Raw genomic sequence first — 22,024 nt, 5'->3', positions numbered from 1 at the left:
TTTTAAAATAGGAAAGATAGGAAGTTAATGAAGTGGACACAGGGAAGTGTTGTTTCCGGGAGGGTGATCTCCCTGTAGTTTAGGACAGACTGTAACCCAAAGCTGTCCTGTGCACAGTGAAGTGGGTAGTTGCACCTTAAGTGACCTGGAAAACAAAAACGAAACAATCCTGCTCTCCCCTCCACCTGGAATGAGCTTTTCAAGGTTGGCTGCTTGTCCTTTGTCTCAGTGTCAGTACCGCAATCTCAGAGTCACTCCAGCTGAGCAGATATACATTCACCCAGTTCTTCTCTAACCTTTGCCTTTTTCATTGCCTTCCTTGCCATCACCGTTCTTCACAATTGTATTTTCCTTTACGGGTCCATTTGTTTCTTTTCTCTCTCCTCCATTCTGTGTATAAGCTCAACAAGGCCACACCAGTACGAAGTACTAGTACTTTATCTCACCAGTACTTAGTGTATGATTCGCACACAGTACATACACCATATATATTTGATAAACAAATAGATTAAAGACAAGATACACTGAAATATTCAGACAGTCTGGCCACAAAACTGTCCGAGAGAGACTCTGTCAGTTGATACGGGTGTGAGGCCGAGCTGCACATAGCAAAAAAGTTAACAAAGAGGGAGAGGCTATGAAAACAGTGCTCGTAGCTGATAGAGAATAAAGGATGCAGTCCCAGCACAGATTGGACTGATGTGTATTTTTGATTTTTGACAGTTGTGCTCATACACAGCTTTGAAGTCAAACTGTGCACAATGTTAGATGTAAAGGATGTACATGTATAATCTTAACATATGTGCAAGGAATAGCGTGAGTGTAACAAAACTAGATACCTGTTCCGTGTCTCTACCCTCTTCTTATTCTTTGGTTGAGGGGAGGCACGGTGTTCCTAAACATGTATTTGGAAAGGCAGCTTGGAAACTGGCTCAGGAGTCTTATACGATCAGTTGACTGAATAGCCCAAACCACTTCTCACCAACATACTGCCGCACTGAAGGAGTGTTGGGTTTACTGTGACTTCTGAGGCTCTGATATCCGCTTCCCGTGGAACACTTAGTGCTCCCTCCACCAAATTGTTCAGTTTTACTTTTGTTAAACTCTTCTGAATTATAGCTTTATTGTTTTTTCATAACAGCTTTATTGACATATAATTCACACACCATAAATTTCACCCTTTTAAAGTGTACAAGTCAGTGGTTTTTAGTGTATTCACAAAGTTGTGCAACCATGACTGCTCTCTAATTCCAGAACATTTTCATCACCCCCAAAAGAAACCCCACACCCATTAGCAGTCACTGCTCCATTTCCACCTCCCACCAGCTGTAGGCAACCACTAACCTACTTTCTATGGATTTGCCTATTCTGGACATTCCGTATAAATGGAGTCATATAATATGCGGCCTTTTGTGACTGGCTTCTTTCACTTAGCATAATGTCTTCAGGGTTCATGTTGTAGCTTGTATCAGTACCTCATTTCTCTTTTTTTTTTTTTTTTTTTTTTTTGCGGTACGCGGGCCTCTTACTGTTGTGGCCTCTCCCGTTGCGGAGCACAGGCTCCGGATGTTCAGGCTCAGCGGCTATGGCTCAGGGGCCAAGCCACTCCGCGGCATGTGGGATCTTCCCGGACCGGGGCACGAACCCGTGTCCCCTGCATCGGCAGGTGGACTCTCAACCACTGCGCCACCAGGGAAGCCCCTCATTTCTCTTTTTAAATTTTACTTTTTAACCTTTTAAATTGTGATGAAATATACATAAGAAAATTTACCATTTTAACCATTTTTAAGTGTATAGTTAGTGCATTAAGTATCAATACATTGACATTGTTGTGCAACTGTCACCACCATGCATCTCCAGAGCATTTTAATCTTCCCCAAATGAAACTTGTATCCATTAAACAATAACTCCACATTCTTTCCTCCCCTCAGCCCCTGGCAACCACCATTCTATTTTCTGTCTCTGAGTTTGACTACCCTAGGTACATCACGCAAATGGAATAATACAATATTTGTCCTTTTGTGTCTGGCTTGTTTCACTTAGCAAAATGTCTTCAAGGTTCATCCATGTTATAGCATGTATCAGAATTTCCTTCCTTTTTATTTTTATTTATTTATTTATTTATTTTGGCCGTGCCACACAGCTTGCGGGATCTTAGTTCCCCGACCAGGGATTGAACCCTCAGCACTGAAAGTACACAGTCCTAACCACTGGACCACCAGGGAATTCCCTTCCTTCCTTCCTATCAATATTTCATTGTATGTATATTCCACATTTGGTTTATCGATTCATCCATTAATGAACACTTGGGTTATTTATACCTCTTGGCCCTTGTGAATAATGTTGCTGTGAACATTAGTGTACAAACATCTGTTTGAGTCCCTGCTTTCAATTCTTTTGAATATATACCTAGAAGTGGAATTGCTAGATTATGTGGTATTCAATTTTTTGAGCAACTGCCATATTGTTTTCCACAAGGGCTGCACCATTTTACATTCTCACCAGCAATGCACAAGGGTTCCAATTTCTCCACATCCTCACCAACACTTGTTGTTTTGGTTTTTTTGGTAATAGCCATCATAGTGAGTGTGAGTGGTATCTCATTGTGGTTTTAATTTGCATTTTTCTGGTAACTATGCTGAGGATTTTTTCATGGACTTATTGGACATTTGTATATATTTTTTGGAGAAACGTCTGTTGAGATCCTTTGCTGATTTTTTATTTGGGTTGTCTTTTATTGACTTGTAAGAGTACTTTATATATTCTAGTTCAAGTCCCTTATCAGATATATGATTTGCAAATATCTTCTTGCCTAATTAAAAGTTACTCCTATGTTTGGTTCTAAGGGCTTTGTATTTTCGCTCTTATATTTAGGTCTCTCACCCATTTTGAGTTAATTTTTGTATATAGTGTGAGGTAGATGGTTCAGCTTCATTCTTTTGCATGTGAATATCCAGTTGTCCTTCTGCCAGTCCCATAGTAAGTTTGGAAATTATTACTTTTTCGACTGACACATACTCATTATAAAAAAATGTAGTGATCAGTACAGAAAAGTACAAAGAAGAATGTAAAATATCATTCAAAATCTCACCATCCATAATTACCTATAATTAATATTGGTGAACATCATTCTAGAAATTGCACTCCGTTTCTTTCTCTCTTTCTATATATTATATATGATATGTATACACATATCTATGTGTATATGGGTATATAGTACATATGTATGTGTGTTTGTGTATGATTGTACACACATGTATAGATACAAAGACATATTTAGAAATAATTTTCTAAAAATATGATTATATTATATGTGCTTTTTAATGAAATGTTTTAAATTTTATTTTACTTGGATTTAACACATGAAAAAGAAACTAAGGTGTATATAAAAGACTTTCTTGAACTTCAGATAAATATAAGAGAGATCATTTCCTAAAAGATTCTTCAATCACAGAAAATCTTGAAGAGATTGAAATTGTTAGTTTTTTTCTCTTTAGATATATATCTTATTTTAGAAAGCATCAGTTTTTTCTCTTATGTAAAAGATGAGGAAACCAGTAGTTATGTACTTCAACTACCTTTCCCCCAATTCTAGATTGTTCTTAATTAATATTTTTACATAGTTAAGAGGTTTATATCATTTATAGTGTGTGCTGTTACTACAATATAATTTTCACATTGCATAGTCCTAGCTCTGTATGTAAAGGATTTCGGTATTCACTAACAGTCATTTTACCACGCTTCTGTATTCATGAATGCTTTATTTTGATTCAACTCTTCTTTGGCTAAATTTTGTTAGCAAATTGATGTTCAAGCTGCTTGAGAATGTTTGCCTGTTGCCTTTATATTTGAATTACAAACTGTCTGGGTATAATATTCTTGGGTCATGCTTTCATTTCCTCGGAACTTTGTGGCTATTGCTCAGCTGCCTTCTGGCATTAAATACTGCTGTTGAAATTTTCGAAGTCAGTCTGTTTTTTTCTCTTTATACCACTCAATGACAGAAGAATTCTTTACCATTGATGTTTAGTAATTTAATCAAAAGTGGCTTGGTGTCCATGAGTCTGCATCAGTTTTTTTTCCTGGAAAACACTGTGCATTTTTAGACTCAGAATCTATTCTTCCTTCTTTCAGTAAAATTGTCTTAATTGTATGTTTGAACACATTCATTTTTTTTTTCCCTTGCAGGATTCTGAATTTCAAGGTTACTGGTTATATGTATGTTATGTCATCTTTGTCCTCCGTACTTGTTATTTTCTAGTTGCTTTTGTCTTTTTGTTCTTTATAGTATATGTTTATCTCAAGCAATATTACTTTTTATTATAATGTTATTATTATAAAATTATTAATTTTTTTCTTTAATAGCTATTCTTTTCCTTGATGTTTCTGTTTTATTAATGCTTGTATAGTGGTATTATTTTGGTCCCTAATTTATTCCCTTTGCTTTGAAATCTCTTCCTCTCATTTAGTTGTTTTGTCATCTTGTCTGAGCTTTCATTTTACTGAATTTATGTTCTTATTATTTTCTTTTAATCTTTTAATAAAGCATTCATGGAGAATTTTCTTCTGTGCCTTGGATTATGTTTTCTTCAAGACTGGATTCTTTGTCTTTTATGCTATGCTTCTTGTTTCTGTCCCTCTCTTTTTGTGGGTTTTTGTTGTATTAGTTTGCATAGTTGCCATACTTTTTTTCTGGCTCATTCTCAGCATGAGTTGCACTGTCCTGACCTTCTGTTTATTCTCATATGTATTGGAACGTTATCCTTGATTTCTTTTGCAACTTGTCTTAGGAGTGTTTTTCTTCCCCTCTGAGCTACGGTTTGAAGTTTGGATATTATGCATGGAGAAGGTGGAGGGGAAGAGCTCCTCTGGAGCTGTGTACAGCCTTTGTTGTAAGAATTTGACTCCACTAACTCTTGAAATTCTGTTAAAGGTCCCCAGCCAAGATTCTCTTCACCTAATTTGGGTGCCACGTTTTTCCATTGCAGGTACTCTCTCAATTAATATTGTTCTTCCAATTCAGCCCAGAGCTCTAGAACCTATACAGTTCATGAGAGTGTCATCCTCAGTTGTTTATTTCCCAGGTTTTGCTCATCTCACTTGAGCAAACATTTTTCAGTCCCTTCACAGTCAAAAAGAGAGGAAAAATAAAGATATTCCTGTTTCTTTCCAAATGTGTGGGTATTTGTGAGGATTTGTGGGGTTTGGGCAATTCACCAGTACCACTCCTGCTAAGCATGAGGGAGCGGGTGGTACAGAGGGAGGGTTGGAGGCTGTGTTGGAATCTTATGTTTCTTCTTTAGTTGTTTCTTTGAAGTTTATGCCACAAGCTGTATTCTTTCCTTGTGTGGATGCTGCTGGTGAAGTTTTTGCTGACTTTTTTTAATGGATTGTGTTTTTGTTTATATTGCTAGTTAGTTATTGATGAGGAAGCCCATGATTCAGTTTCTTTACTCAGAAGTTCCTCAGTTTCTTCTTTTTCCAATTTATTTTTGAATCCTTTCCTTTCCGAATACCTCATCTGCCCAGTATTTCAGAATTATCATCTTTCTACCTCCCAAGTAAAATTGCTCTCTTGAGCTTAACAATGACTTATTCCTGACCATTTCATTCCTTTTCAGTTCTTATGCTGCCAACACGGTCCGTATTTCAACAATTTGATTATTTGTTTTGCCTCTCCTACCTCCCCCTTCCCTATGACCATAGTAATCACTCATAAAATGTCTGACAGAAATCCCTAGTCCTTTGTAATTATCAAGCCAGTGTCAGTTTATCCAGTAGAATCTACATGCGCCTGCTTTTTGTTGAATACTTTCACCAGGACTAAAAAATAATTACCAAATTCGTCATGTGCCAAAATCGGTGTAGTTTTTTTAAATTGTAACACTTAATTTAGTGTTGTTAGGTGATAATCAAAATAAACTGTCTGGGACTGACCTGATTAGTATATAGATTATTAGGAGATTAAGAAATGAAAAAAAAATTCCCAAGGAATGTGTTTTTCGACTAGAGTGTGGGCTTGTAACAATTGTCAGGGATCCAGATAAAATTTCACCCCGAACCACTGTCAAAACAGCAGGATTGTTGTTGTTGTTGTTGTTTTTGTCTTTGGCTTTAATTTTTTTCAGGCATACTCTAGTGGTGAGAAACTGGGAGCCCTAGTATTTGTTGCTAGCTGACTTTGTCAGTGATCCTAGATCAAGTCAGTGTCTTAGATCCTGTCAGTGATCCTAGAATCAGCCTTGAAAGAAAACCCTCTTTGTCCAATTGATATTTGTAAGTTGTTTTTATAGAAGTGCCAACATGCTGAAGGGAAGAGTGAAGACAGATGAAAATTGAAAAGAGGTGGTAAGGGACGGAATAATCATAAGAGACATCTTTCTTTTTATAACATTCTGTTGTGGAGAATGGGGAAAGGCTTCTTTGATGAATGCACTCCAGGAGTATATGCCAATTTATGACTAGAATCAGGAAAACTAGCATTTTGTGGTTAAGATTATGTCTATGAAAGGAATACAAAGGGCCAGTTGAGTTGGTTCCACTGATGATACAAAGACTGCCTGGATGAGACCAAATGTCTTCTTGGATTGGATGGAGCATAGGACAAAGAAGAATGTCTAGCACTGTAGACAAACATTCCCATAGCCTGTGGAAATACAGGCATCGTGTCTTAGAGATGCTTGAGGTATTGGTTTTTTGTGACCTCGGGTGATCCCTTAGACCCATCATCCTCAGCATTGGTTGGCAGCCTTCAGCTAGCTGCTGTGTGGCCTGCAGGTCTCAGCTCTGAGACAGGAAGAGACAGATAGCCACCTGCTAAGAAGTGGGACAGTTATCTTTCTTAAAAAATGAAGCAGGGTTTCTTGGGGACCTCCTGCAGTTTTCTTGTATTCACACAAAATCTGAAACATTGCGCCCTGCAGTTTTGTAAAGAAAGATCCAATTGTAATTGGAAAATGCAAAAGGGCAGAATTAAGGTTAACTCTGGATTTCCTGCTTCTCATGCAATTAAATTCTCCCCCTTGCCATTGAGTTAATGTAATTTCCCCCCCACATAATTGGGCATAAATTACTGGATAAATGTGGAATAAGTTGATATGGACTATAAGGAGATAATGAAGTAAAATTATAAGAAATTATAATTATAGTACTTGGATTTTTAAGAAGCAAGAATTCTGTCATTAAACCAATGAAATATCTGCAAAGTAATCTAATAATAGATTATGAAAAATTAATTTCTAATTCAACTTTTTTTTTACAAAATAATTTTTAAAATAATAAAAATAATGACTCTAAGAACCTCAGTCAAAAATACTTCTTTGCATTCTAAATATTGCTTTTGTTTCCTTAGATATTTTTTCTCAATATACCCACTGCAGGTGCATTATTCTGTTTGGGGTTGTCCCCTTCCATTTTGACTGATACATGTTTATTTTTTTTAATTGAAGTAGGGTTTATTTACAATGTTGTATTAGTTTCTGGTGTGTACTGCAAAGTGGTTCAGATATTCTTTTTCAAATTCTTTTCCATCATAAATTACTACAAGATATTGAATATAGTTCCCTGTGCCATATAGTAGGACCTTGTTGTTTATCTATTTTATATATAGTAGTGTGTAACATAGTAGTATGTGTCTGATAATCCCACTCCTAATTTATCCCTCCCCCCCTTCCCCTTTGGTAATCATAAGTTTGTTTTCTGTGTCTGTGAGTCTGTTTCTGTTTTATAAATAATTTCATTTGTATTTTTTTTTAGATTCCACATGTAAGTGATATCATATGATATTTGTCTCTGTATGACTTACTTCACTTAGTATGACAATCTCTAGGTCCATCCATGCTGCTGCAAATGGCATTATTTTATTCTTTTTTATGGCTGAGTAATACTTTATCCATCTGTCGATGGTCACTTAGGTCGCTTCCATATCTTGGCTATTGTAAATAGTGCTGCTATGAACATTGGGGTGCATGGACTGATACATGTTTTTAATATTAGTTTTGTTGTATTTGTATTGTTTATTTTGGGTGAAGCAGCAATAGGCAAGTAGAGTCTTAGAAGAACAGAGGTTGCAAGAAATAAATCTTTCACTGCTGCTCTTAATAGGAAGATTTTTGCCTCTGGAAGAAATGGACCTAGCCACCCATAAATACATAGGAAGTGATGGCTGGCTTCACCAGTGTAGTGATGGCTGTGCTTAATGCCATGATAGTAAAAGAACACCCTTGTCATACAAATTGTTTGCAGATTTCTATTCCTGTGTAATTCCATCTGTTTGTAATATGACGGTCTGCACTGCTGCTGGCACCTCACGCTCTGAGTTAAATGGATCTCATCAGAGCCCTGTGCTGACCCTGGATCTGCAGACTAGATTGGGGTGGGCGTTTCAGTCTGGAGGGATGCTCATTCAGCAGTCTCATATTTGGTCATCTGGGCCTACACATGTGCCCTCTTTAAAGGACCAGTTTGAAGGGTTATTTTCAATTTATTGAAAGAAAACCTTCATGTATAGGTCTTATTTATTGCTCAATATCAAGCCTCTAGAAAGTTAAACATTGTTCTTGTTTGTTTCGTGTTCTGTATTTATCCAAAATGTATCTTATCAAACCTTCAGATGAGGGAGGGTTGACAGTAGACTTACCCATTTAGCAAATAAAAATGTACAACCCCCATAACAGATAAAGAACAAATAACTTTTTAGTGTAAATATGCCCCCAGTTTAACTGAGCATCCTATATTTTATCTGACAAACCTAGTTGAGACCAAATCAAAATTCCAGAGTTAGACGGGGTAAAAAGATTGGTCACAACACACAAGATGCAAATTAAATATAAATGTGATTTTGAACATTCGTGTGTGAATATTTTTTAGGTCTTCTGGTATTGTGGTTATGTTTTAAAAGATGCCTTATCTTTTAGAGATATTTACTGAAACATTGACTGGTGAAATTATGTAATGTTTGCGATTAACTTCTAAATAATACAGGAGGTAGGTAAGTGGATGGGGCAGATTGGCTGTGGGATAATGGGTACGTGAAGGTAATTATGCTTTTTTACTACTTTTGAATGTGTTTGAAATTTTCCATAGTAAAGGATAAAATGGGTTTGTGTGTAAGTCATGCCTTTAGATTAAAAAAAAAAATCTATTCTTCAAACATCTTAAATGTCAAACAATCGAGGACTTGCACAGTGGCGCCAGAAGAGGCTGCAGATGGAGGCAAGGGCCCGTGAACTATTTCTGGAATTGTGACATCTTTGTTCCTCCACTGGGATATTAATTGTCTTGATTTTCGTCTTTATTGTCTATAGAGCAATGCAAAAAAGCTGTTGGTTACTAGCCTCCCAGAGTTGAGATTATTCAGTGTGTAATAGGATATCCAGGGAAAGCTCACAAAGAGTAGAGCGTGGTTAAGCAGAGAGGGATAGTGCATTTATGCTCTGGCCAGCCTTTTGAACATAGTTAAACATGAAATGAAATAAACTGTTGGGTTAGATCAAAATAACAAACGTTACTTTTTTCAATTTGTTTGTGGTTGTAACTGATTGGATTGAAGCCCTGGTAAATTAATAAATTGAGTGTATAGCCTAATAATTCAGTATCGGCCTACCTTCCCTAGCAGGTGAGCTGTCAGCATCTGGGAACACTCAGTCCCTGGCATGACTCTGGGCAGGGTTATTTACTGATGGACATCTTTAATGATTTGCCTTTTTCTTATTCCAGGATTTCCTTCAAATGCTGTTGGAGAGCATCCCAGAAGAAAGAAGGTGAGGACCGATTTAGGAATTAAGGGCCCAGTTTTATTTATTTATTTATTTTAACATCTTTATTGGAGCCCAGTTTTATTTTTAATGTTAAAAATGGCTCTGCCATTGTTTGGCAATTTGCAACCTAGAAAGTTTAATCTTCCTCTCTCAATAGAGGAGGGACCTCCGCAGACAGCAGGAGTCCTGGGATGATCAGCTAGGTCTAGAAATATTGGGAGTGTGGATTCTGGGAGCCAGCACACGCAGCGGGGGAGCCCCAGAGTCAGGAGCCCTGAAAATGTTAGAGGAGGCAAGCCAAGGACACTCTGTGGCCTCAGCTGCTGTGGAAAAGGATGGAGGGCAGAAAAGTTCTAAGAGTTAGGGTGGCTTGTTTTGGAATGTCTGAAATGTTTCAGGTTTACCATCCTTTTTTTAAAGTAAATATGGGTTTTCTTCATGTAAAAAATCACATCAGGGCTTCCCTGGTGGCACAGTGGTTGAGAGTCCGCCTGCCGGTGCAGGGGACACGGGTTCGTGCCCCAGTCCGGGAAGATCCCACATGCCATGGAGCAGCTGGGCCCGTGAGCCACGGCCACTGAGCCTGCGCGTCCGGAGCCTGTGCTCCACAACGGGAGAGGCCACAACAGTGAGAGGCCCGCGTACTGCAAAAAAAAAAAAAAAAAAAAAAAAAAAAAAATCACATCAGATGTGGCCATTATTCCTAAGGTCAAGAACAACAGTTTACCTGTGAGAACTTTTCTTTTCTTTTGTACTTGCCCTGAAATAACTTTTCAGGTCCTCTAATAGAATGGAGCAGTTTCCTTAGGAACTAATACAGAAAAAGGCAAAAGAAAATGAATAGAAATTGTATATTACCTCCTTAGGCTGTTACCAAAGCCTGTTTCTGAATGACGACTATGCATTCTTTAAGAAGAACTTCTCAGGACACAAATACAGCAATTTTCGTAGAAGCAACAAAGTGCATTTTTAGTTTTGGAGGTCTTCTTTCTTTTCATCCTCTTCCTAATAAGGTTATGGAGTTCATTTGGATGGCCCCAAGCCCTCTGGCTCTGGGGGACCTGGATTTTATCATTGCGAATATTTTTTGTGGACCCACAAAGAGACTTTTGTTGTGATTGTGGAAGTTAAGAGCAGCATCTCCATTGAATGGTGACCACCGACCACCAACCTTCACCCTTGAGAGGATGCCTCACCCAATTAGGATCACTTTTTGGCTAGCAGGCTTAAGCTTCTTTTTAAAATTCTCCTGAAGAGTTAAGGAGATTTCATTGCTACAATGAATGTATTTCAGCAAGTATACTAGAATATATTTTGAAACTGAAACATCTTCTCTCCTGCCAACTAATCTCAGAATCTAACTCAGCTATTAAAGCAGACTGTTCACCCTTTTGCCTGTGCAGCATGTTGTACCAATTTTATCCAGGTCTCCAAAGGCCCCACACCTACCCCTGGAGCTTCCAACCTTTGGCTCCATTGCAAACTGATCCTCAGGCACATCTGTTAAGCACGTGAGCTGTTCTGAACAGGACAAAGTTTTTCACTTTAGACCAGCCAGTTAGGGTCCTGGGGCTGGCACGTCTGTGTCATACTGCATTTCCGTTGTTCTCTTGCTTCAGTTAATTTTAGCATTCCCTACTGAGCATCCTCCCTTACCAGATTTTAGGCTGGACACTAGGTAACAGAAAGGAATCAATTCTATGCCTAGCCCTCAGGGAGCTCCTGGTCAACTTCTGAAGACGAAGATGTACATGACACATGTCATGACTCAGGGTAGGAGGTTCTCTGGTGAGCTTCAGAGTCCTGGGTGCATGGAAATACAGTTCAGCAGTCCTAGCCTCGAGCCTTCAGGCCAGAGGTACTACTGAAGGTTTTAGGTAGGGAAGTGCCGTCAGCAGGTTGGAAAGATACTCGGGGGAGGCAGCATGGAAGATAGATGGGGGTGGGGAGAACTAGACGTCAGGAGACCAATTTGAGACCGGCACAGTAGTTCACTCAAGAGATCCAGAGCTGGAGCCGTGGGTGGAATGGTGGCAGTGGGCTTTGAGAGTATGAACAGATCTCAGGAATATTCCGGAGGTGCCACAGTTAAGACTTGGTTGATTGGTTGTGAAAGCTGAAAAGAGGAGTCCAGCATGACCTGACCTTTCTCTCTTGGCCACTTAGTTACACGCTGAGTGTAGAAGCCCTGGAAATCCAGCTGGTAGTTGTTTGGTCTCAGGAATCAGTATGGGGCGGAGGGAAGGAAGGGAGGGTACTTGCAGTGGAAGAGCGGAGATGAGGAGTCATGTTTTAGACACATCTTCAGTGTGAGGTTTCGGTTTAAATGCTGATGAGACCAAGGAAAGAAAAAGCTAGAAGTGCTTAGAAGGAGATTCAAACAAATCCTGGGTGCCTGTCTGCCCTGGTAGAACAGCACCTTATCCAACATGCCTTGCCCACCTGATATTCCAGCGCTATCAACAGCTGCGGGTTCTCTCTTTGCTCATCAGTTATTGTTGTTTGTGTGTGCACATTCATGTGTTTGTTTTAATTCAGTACTTTTCCTCCCCCACGAAGCTAGGGAGTACTCGTTTGTAACTGTTACCTCAGCAATGTTCATTATCTACCCAAGCACAAACGACTTGCTCTGATCAAGAAAAGAAGTAGCCATGTGCAAAGCTTTGAGGCATACACTATTTGTATCCCCCCACATAGGGAGGGAACTTACAAACGTAAATTACTAAAATTTAAAAACCCATACAGAATGTAAGTTGCATTCCAGAACAAGAGCATTTTCTGTTTCAGACCCTGAGCGTGGAAGCTCCTAAAGCCTTCATCCACCTAGAACTGTACTTCCCAAATTCTTTCCATCTTCTCTCAGTTCCTGGGAACATTACCGGGCCTTGTGCTTTCCTTTAGAGGCGCAGATAGAATGTGATCTTTAGAATCTCAAGAGGCCGAAGACAGAGCCAAGAGTGATAAAGACCTTTCTCCTGATCAGCAGCAAGCTGATAGGCACAAGCAGCAGATATGGTTAATAGTCACTTCCGCATCCTTGTCACTCCACCCCAGAAATCAACTGAAGAAGCAATACACCACACGCAATACTGTTTTCTCGCACGCCTGGGTCTGTTTCTATGTACTGTAATATTATGAAGAGAGGAGCAACTGGTCACTTTTGCAGCCTTAAACACAGATTATTTTTCTAGCCAGCATCGTGCAGGATGGCCAGCATATTCTCTCCCTTGCAGCGTTAACTACACGTGACCACATTTAGAGCTCACAGGGTCTGGAGACCCACTCCTAAAAGTCAGAGTTGCCTTTCAGGACGTAGGCGTACAGCAAGGGAACTCTCCAGCCAGAGGGTAAAACAACCTGCTGTTCCAAATACCCAGGAGGTCTCAGTAATGAGGCAGAAGAACCGCTCACTAGCACAGAGATGGAGGGCGTGCAGTCGTGGGTCTGTGTACTTTTAGCTATCTGTATAAAATCAATTTCCATAGTGATCAGACATGCAGAAGAGTAATTTCCTGTAAGTTCTGGATCCCAGCGAAGTGGAAATGCTTCTGCTTGTCTGTTGTGATTATTTAAGCCGCATGATCTCAGAGGGGAAAAATTCACCGTTGGCTTTGACTCTGAGTGTCTTGATTTGAAAAAGTCAGCTCTCAGCTTTACCACTGCTGTATATCCAAGTTCAGAACTAAAAAGTCACCTGTACTGTCATCTCAGTAATTATGATCAAAACAGCAAAAATTACGTACATTTTTTTTTCATAAAACATACAGCCCGGGCCTCCCTGGTGGCGCAAGTGGTTGAGAGTCCGCCTGCCGATGCAGGGGATACGGGTTCGTGCCCCGGTCTGGGAGGATCCCATATGCCGCGGAGCGGCTGGGCCCGTGAGCCATGGCCGCTGGGCCTGCGCGTCCGGAGCCTGTGCGTCCGGAGCCTGTGCTCCGCAACGGGGGAGGCCACAACAGTGAGAGGCCCGCATACCGCAAAAAAAAAAAAAAAAAAAAAAAAAAAAACATACAGCCCATTTCTTTCCTGAAAGTTCAGCATTTTCAAACAGTCTCCCATAATTTCCTTGGGCAATAAGGCTGCTTATACTACCTTAAAAAATTGTTTCTGGCAGATGGAGTTAGTGCTTTGATCTTCCTCTCATAGTTTAACATCTCATTCCACGTTAGGAATCTGTAAACAGACATCAGTGCAGTTTGATGTCTGTGCTGATACTGGGAGTCTAGAAACTGAGATCTTTTCTTTAGCCTGGGCTGACTTTGGCCAGTCTTCTTATACTGCAGTTTCTCCACCTGCTAAAAAGCCACACAACAATTGACACCCACTTCACGAGGATATTATGAGGAATGAAGTGATAATGGTTATAAGATGTATTGAACCTTTCCAGGGGAAAGTGATCTGGAAACAGGTTCTCTTCATTCACGGGAGAGTGTCTTTTGCTCCTGGATGCAGCTAAACAACGAACTCTCCCGTCCTCATGCTTCTGCCCCTCCCAAGAGTCTCCCTATCTCTTTGGAACTGTACTTGAGGGACGGACACACAGGGCAACCGCAGCAGCGGCCAGGTTACCTTCAGCAGGAGAGATGTGAACAAGAAGTCAGCGTTGGTGAGAGCCAGCGCAGGCCTTCTCCTCCTGCAGGCTCGTCTGCCTCATAAATCATGAACCAATGTATTGTGGATTAATTTCCTGAATTAAACGCAGAAAGAAAAACGAGGGCTTTGCAGCCAGGCAACACAAGTTTGAATCCCAGCTCTTCAAGCACTATCAACAAGGAGGAGGCCCTGCATAAGGCCCTTAGTCTCTTGGACCTTTATTTGCTCATCTCTAAGATGGGGATAAGAATATTGGCCTTGTATAGAACCTCGTGCCTGATAGGCATCCACCGAATGTTTGCCACATAGAGAAGCTTTTGCCTGTTCTCAGTCTTCTCTGGTGAAGACTTGAACCTCAGTTAGTAGCATTCCGGGACTGAACTCCCCAGCCCCCGCCCTCCTCCATGCCATCCCCCCGCCATGCCACCGCTAAGGAAGTGTCTTTAAGCTAAAATTCCCTGAAGGAAATTTATGTCCCTGTCCTCTTACTCACTCCTCCATGGGCACGCACAACAGCTGTTCACCATCTTTTGTAAAATCGCTTGAAAATGGCTCTGAAGTCACTCCCCAGACTTCTCTTCTTCAGGATATTTAATCCCAGTTCCCTTGACCTCCCCTGTGGGTCCAATGTGCTTACCCCTTTGATCATCACTACTGCTTTTTTTCTAAATCCTTTCTAAAGTCTCCGTCTTAAGTTGTGGCAGGTTTAAGAATGCCCATTTTCCTAGAATCCACAGCACAATGAAGCTCAGTTCCGAGTCAGACACTTGCTGCTGCCTCCTTGGGTATCCCCTGAAGGATGGATGACAGGAGCTTTTGGCCCCAGGGCCCTGGACACAGGAGTGTCTCTCTTTGGCTGGAAAGGAAGTCGATGAATGAGCTGCTTAGATAGAAGCACCAATGAAGGAAGGACAGGGAAGAAAATGGACCCTTGCTTCTAAATCAGGGCAAACAACTTAGAGTGCCAGCAGGGCCTCCACAGCTGCTCCAGCCCTGGGGCAGCAACTCTACCCCACCAAATGAACTGCCCACCTGGGTGCCAGGCAAGGTGCAGGTTTGCATTCGTTCCAAACAAGAACAGGCCTTCCACTGAGCATTGTCTTCAATGGAAATTACAAGATTTGTCTTACCTTCCAGCCTCACAAATGTCACTAGAAAATAAAACAACCTCAAGTCTCCTTGGGCACTTCTCTAAGTGGCCCTTCTGCCCCACTTTCCTCATCCTAGCAGATCAGTCATGCCAGTTGAGGGCATTTCCAGCACCTCTTTCTATGGCCAAGCAAATAAATCAAGCCCAAGAAAGAATAATGATCTTGATTTAAGGTGCTCTGAGAGATGCCTCCTCTCTTCTAGTCGCCCCCATTCCCGGCCCACGTGCATGTGCACACACACTCACAGACATCTGAGGGCACGCACGCATGCACGCACGTGAGCACACTCACACACTTCCACACTCTCACAGCCTACAGAGGGGACTTGGCCATCTGCACTGAGAGTGGTGGTGTTAGATGACAAGAAATAGTGGGGAAAAGCCCAGGGATGGTGGCACCTGGCCTTTCGTAGAGGCACAGCCAGTAATTCCGCTGACCTGGGAACTGGACAAACAGCCTAGGGAGGTGGTCACCTTCCCCTTATTCACTTCTGGCCTCTTCCCTGCCTGGTCATCCCACAGGTGGGCATCTTCTTGAAAATGAATCCAAACCAGTTTCTTTCCCTCTTTGTATTTTCTCTGTTTTGAAATAGCAACAGTTGCCTCCTTGGGCAATCTTTGCTTTTGCCCTGGGCAGGGAAGACAGAGGCACACAGGTGACAGTGGAGAAGAAAAGGAAGGGACAGTCTCAGTCAGCCTCGTATTCCCCAAGCTCAGCCCCCTCCTTCCCTCCCTCCCTTCTCACTGTGGTCCAGCCCAAAGCCCAACCAGCACAGGTGTGAGGGGAGCACTTGGCCTTCAGCACCTTAACTAATGCAGACAGCATTGTATCTTTCCACAACTTCTTTACAATTCCAAAGGGAGGGAGGAGGGAATATTACATATATGTAATACAGTATATAAAATTTTTTTAAAATACAGAGCTTAACAACTTGGGAATATCCTACTGGGAAAGGTGATTATTAACTTAAAAAGGACTAATTTTTATTGAGTCAACAATGAAATGTGTTTTCATTCATGCAAATAAAAAATATCTATGGGGATCCTCTCTTATGCCAAGAACTGTTTTAAGTGCTAGGTTTAGAGAAGTGAGTAAAACAGACTAGGACCCTGGTCTCAGAGAGCTTTGATCCGGTGAGGAGACAGTTAAAAGTCAAGTAACCAAATAAATTGCACTCACAAACTGTGATGGATGCTGTGCCACAGAGGACAGGGAGCATGGTGGGTATGACACACACAGCCTGGGAGAGGCTCCAGGAAGGCCTCTGTGGTTAGAGAGACCAGGCATGAGCAGGAATTATCTAGAAGCCAGGGAGGAATTGCTTAAACTTCAGGAAGACAGTCTGTTGACCCTAAAAATATTGGATACTTAGTACATTTAAGGAGTATTTAAATCAGCAGAGCATGAAACCAAAAGATTTCAGCGTCCTTTGGATCAGACGTAACAAGCCATCATAATATTTCCAATAAAGCAGAATGAAGGCCTGCTTGAAAACAAGCAGCAGAAGCCATGTGTGCTCCATGGCTGTGAGCCTCTTAGGGCTCCAATAATGATTTGTATCATTTTTGCTTGCTGTAGCCCATGGTCACTCTAAAGTTGGAATTTCATTTTGGTGCACTAAGTGCTGTAGTGTTCAGATTTCACTTTACTCCACCTCTTTCCAGGAAGCACTCATGCCTGCTGTGTCCCATGAACATGCCCTATCCTCCCTGTATGGGCACTCCCAGCCAAGAAGTCCCTCTCAAGACATTAAAAGCACCTATTGTGGTGTGCCTTTGATTCTTAGATCTCATCGTGTGCACTCTCTTTGACTGGAGAGGAGCTGTACTGAACGTGACCGGGTCCCCCTCCTCACTTGAACCTGCGACAGCATTGCTCTTTCTCCCGATTTCTCTGGAAGATCGATGCGGTGATGTGCCCGAATAGCTAGAACCATTCTGTGTAATAAATGCTCTGTAACTTTTTCAGTCCTTTACTTTTTGTTGTTGTTGTTTTATTTTTAAAGGCTTGGGTTGTCTGTTGAAAACATCTTCCGAGACTGGCTGGAGAGTTCCGGAATACCACAGGTGTGCTTAAGAGAAGTGCTTCCCGAGAGTCTGTGGAGGACAGTAAGGCTTGTCACTTAGTGTGTCAATCATGACAATGATTTATTTGTATATACTTACAAAAGTAATCCCCTTGCTGAGTTGGAATATCCCCAAGTCAGGAAAATGATGGTCTCCCACCCTTTTAGGCCTGCATGGTGATGTGTGCCTCAGGCCTCTGCCTCTAGTGACCGTGGTGCTGTAGGTGGACATTCTGGTTGACCCTGAACTGAGTGTTCAATGAGGTCTTGCAGAGCGTGGCGTATACTTCGGGCGGCGTCACCCGGCAGCAGGTCAATGCTGCCATCGGGCCTCGAGCTCTGCTGTTTGGATGCGGCCACATACGCGTGAGCTTGCTTGCCTGCCGCGTTCCTCTGACCGGGCGTACCCGTAGTTTCTCCGTCGTCATCACCCCTGTGCGGCTGCCCTCGACTTGCTCCTCTGGCTGTGCATCTGTACCTCAGGCTGCTCTTCTCATCTGAGGGAGCAGTTTAGATTCATTTCTCTGTCTTAGGGACCGGGACCCACCCCTCCTTCAGCTTTCCTTCTCTCCCTCCCTTTCAGCCCATGGGCAACTCTGAGGGAGAGACGGTTCCCAGGCATCCCTCGCCGCATGGAGATCACCCGGCCTGGAGCCTTCTCTCCCTTCCGCGCTCCCCGGGTCTTGTGCTTCGCGGAGCCTGAAGGGCAGCCCTGAGGGCCGCCCCTAGCTAGAGCCTGGGCCCTGAGAAGTCCGAGGGTGGCATCCTGGACGCGGCTGGTCAAAGGACCCTGTAGGCCTGCAACTCTCCCAGCCTGGGCTGGCCCCCGGAGCAGCTGCAGACCCATCATGGTGGGCCCTAGCGTCTGGGAGTGGACCCCCAAGGTGGTGAGAAACTCTGCCCCGGGCCCAGGCAAGCAGCGCTGTTAGCCTGCTCGTTTCTGGTTTCATGACCGGTTATATGAGCTTCCCCTTGGGAGTGTCTGAATGTCAATGAAGGTCTGTGAACCATGAAATTAAGGAACAGAAGGGGCTGTTCTCCATTACCTTTTCATCCCTCTACTCACATCTTTGTCCTGTTCTACCACACGGGGGGAAATGTCGGCCACCAGCCACCATGAGCTCATTCCTAAAAAGGACGCATTGCCTTTGGTTCGGGAATGCATGTCACCTGTTAAAACTTATTTGTTTGCCCCAGTCCTTCTGGGAGTGAAGAAGAATAAATGCGCAAAACAAAATGGGTGGAATAAGGCAGCACCTGGTCCTGGGAGGCGGTGCTTTCAACTTGTGTATATTATAATGAGCTCCTGTGATTTCTACGTCAGTGGCTTCCAAACCAGGCCACTAGCTGAGTACAAAAATCCCGGGAAACAAAGTTAAGGTTTGTCTGATCCTAAATAGCCAAGCCTTGCTCTTCTTGTTTCCGATGGGGCTGAGGTGAGGGCTGGGTATCCCCCGAAGCCGTCTGCCTTGTGTTCCTAGGCCAGGCTGTTGCAAGGCTCCCAGACATTCTTAGCAGGGCCTGGAAGCTGGGAAGAGTTGGGAGCTCAAAGAGCAGAATCCCACATTTCCTGGCCCAGAACAACAAGGCCACTGTGTTCAGCGGTTAGCCCCGAGGGAAGAGAAAAGAAAGAGTCCTTAATCGGGTGCCCAGAAGCAGGCGCACCCCACTCGGGCTGCAGCACTGGGGCTGACCCGCTTGCTCCCAGGAGGCTCTAATTTCCCCTGAAGAAGAAGAGGCTTTGCCACCAGCAGGAGGCTTTTGCTTTTCATTAAAAGGGGGAGGGGTGCGTGGAAGGGAGAGATTTGCCTCTGAGCGGTATGTTTTTTCCAAAGGTCTAGCTGCATTAGTGACAGCTTATAGCATAGACAAGAATCTCCGCTATAAACTGACGAAACCTGCTGTCAAAACACAGCCAGGTGCAATGAGGCCAACCCGGCTATAAATTGTATTTAAGACCCAACTGGTATTTCCTTGGGTGCTTAACTGTTCGGTAAAAACAACAGCGTCAGACAGAAAAGACCCTGATTTAGTGCACATCTTTCCATTGGTGAATGATCAGACGGCATCTTTTCATCTCTTCACCCATTTTCTGCCATTATTTATGCGGTTGATGGTGATTTACCTGCTCGCAGCCCTTTTCGCTTTCCTTGAGAGTTCCTTCTCATTTCCACTTCAGTGAAAGACTCTGCGCCCTCTTGTTGCAGGAGCCTCACAGTGAATGGAACACCTTGTTCTTTGTCCCCATCATTATAATATAAAGTTACTGGTGTGTTTGGCCTGGAATGACAACCAGAGCACTGAAATCGTTCTGATGCTCTTTGTTCTCATTGAAAATTTCTGTTCACCAGCAATTGAAGTCATTCACGACAAAAGAGTCACGTTCTACTGGTGAAGTTTTCATTCTACAGGTTACAGAGGCTTTTTGTCTTCTCTCAGGAAGGCTTGCCTTGGGGTTGGCCTCCATTTTCCTTTTTGCCCACATGAATGGAAATCATTTTTTTTTAATGTGGAAATAGCTTCAGCAGCTATAAAAGTAAGCATGAGCCCCAAAGAAGTAAAAGAAATTGGATCCAAACCTCTTTAAAGAAACACCCAACTCTATAAACTTTGACTTTGCAAACAGACTTAAAATTGATTGTGTCATTGGTATTATAGATGATTTCTTTTATGACTTTTTTCTGATTATAGAAGTATTACATATTGAAATATAAAAAGGTTGTAATAAGAAAATAAAAATGACCCAGAGATAATTTTTTGATAGAAATCCTTTCAGTCATTTTTCTGGTCTCCCTTTTCAAAAATAAAAATGATATGTTCTCTGTAGCAAGTTCAAGCACCACCAAAGTATAAAACATAAAAGCTCTTGTCCCTTTCAGTCTTACTCTGCAGAGATAATCTATGTCTGGTATGTGTCCTTCCACACATTTTCTGTGCTATACATTAGGTAAATGTATATCCTTTAAAAAAAATGGAATCTTATTATCCAAACTTAAGGTTTTCATTTAAAAATATATCTTAAGCAATTCCCCATATCCCTTGATATAATTCAAGAGCAATGATTTTTAACAGCTGCATAGCTTTCTAATAAGTGGTACCATAATTTAATTTACTCAGACCCTCCCAACTGTTGGAATAGTATACATTATTTCTAAGAAAGTTGCCCATTCTGCTAATTTGACAGTTCTATAAATAGATTTTTATTTCTTTTCATGTTTGCCCAAAGATCTCCTCCCACCACCGGCCCATATGTACATATATTCCAATCTTTTTTTTAAACATTTATATGCAAATACGTTAGAAATAACTTTTCTCCCTCCAGCCCTTCCTCTTTACTTCTTTATTTTAGTTGTTACAGAGCTCTCTGACTCCTCCCTTTCTTTGATTTCCTGCCCACATTACCTGATATCCTTCTGTAAATTTATAATTTTCTTTCCTTTCCTAGCACCTCCCCCACTTTTTCATTATATTTTGCTTGGACTAGTGCAGTAGCTAGTTGCTCTTTTAGCCACCAAGCTGTCACCCTTTCCATCCATCATCTACATCAATGCTAAGTGAATCTTCCCCCAAACACAGCTTACATCCCTCCTCACCAGAAACTTTTTTCCCCATTTAGAACAATCTCTTTGGCTTGCTGTTTGAGGCTGTCAGCAGAACTGCCCCAAGCTACCTTTTTAAACTTTATTTTCCACCACTGCTAGGCATATGCCCAATCATAATTATCAGTCTCCAAATAGTTATGAGCTGAAGTTTAATTTTAATATAATCTAAATTTAAATTGAAAATCTAATAATACAGTCATGGTTTGGAACAACATGGGTGTGTGAATGAATCCACTTTTTCAACTGTCAATTCTATGAAATCTAAATTGAGACCAAGCATTTCTGAATCAAATTTAGCATCCAATTGAGATGGACTGTGAAAACACATCAGATTTAGAGGACTTATACAAAAAAGTGAAGGTAAAATATATCATTAAAGTTTTTAAAATATTGGCTACATGTTGAAATGATTATATTTTGGATACATTATAACCCAATGTATACATACCCAAGGGAAAAAAATATATATATATATATAATATATATATATATATATATATATATATATATATATATATATAAGAAAAAATATATATATATACCCAAGATTATATTTTGGATACATTATAACCCAATGTATACATACCCAAGAAAAATATTTTAGCTGTTACAGCTTACATTTTATATGTGGCAATTAGAACCTTTTAAATGACAACTGTGGCTTGCATATATTCATATTGAATAGTGATGCTCTAAAGCTATTAGTTGAGTTAAAATCTGAACGCGTAATGCCTTAAAATCCCTCACTGAATAGATAGAATTGAAATCATCTGTATTTTTGTCAAATGTATGGATAAAGATGGAGCTGGCCAATCCATAGACGCCCTTCAATCTGCTTTGATGGCATGGAGGATC

At 41.4% G+C, this 22,024-nt stretch overlaps 1 protein-coding gene across 9 annotated transcripts in view; it reads left to right on the top strand.

Annotated features, from left to right (window-relative positions):
* AOPEP (aminopeptidase O (putative)) overlaps positions 1–22,024 on the top strand; it is a 382,430-nt gene that overhangs the window by 256,506 nt on the left and 103,900 nt on the right. For 8 of the 9 annotated variants that reach the window (XR_009532789.1, XR_009532790.1, XM_060101598.1 and 5 more), the window contains 2 exons: positions 9,718–9,761; positions 17,508–17,568. Coding sequence is in view for 7 of the 9 variants with exons in the window: in XM_060101598.1 (XP_059957581.1) it covers positions 9,718–9,761; positions 17,508–17,568 (105 nt within the window). In the remaining 2 variants the exon portion in view is untranslated. Of the gene's footprint in view, positions 1–9,717; positions 9,762–17,166; positions 17,457–17,507; positions 17,569–22,024 lie in introns of those variants that run through there. The other variant, XM_060101602.1, reaches the window with a different exon arrangement.

This window comes from Mesoplodon densirostris, chromosome 6, assembly GCF_025265405.1.
Source record: "Mesoplodon densirostris isolate mMesDen1 chromosome 6, mMesDen1 primary haplotype, whole genome shotgun sequence".
Classification (NCBI taxonomy): domain Eukaryota; kingdom Metazoa; phylum Chordata; class Mammalia; order Artiodactyla; family Ziphiidae; genus Mesoplodon; species Mesoplodon densirostris.
The sequence above is the reverse complement of the archived record's forward strand: the minus strand, read 5'-3'. Positions and strand labels throughout refer to the sequence as shown.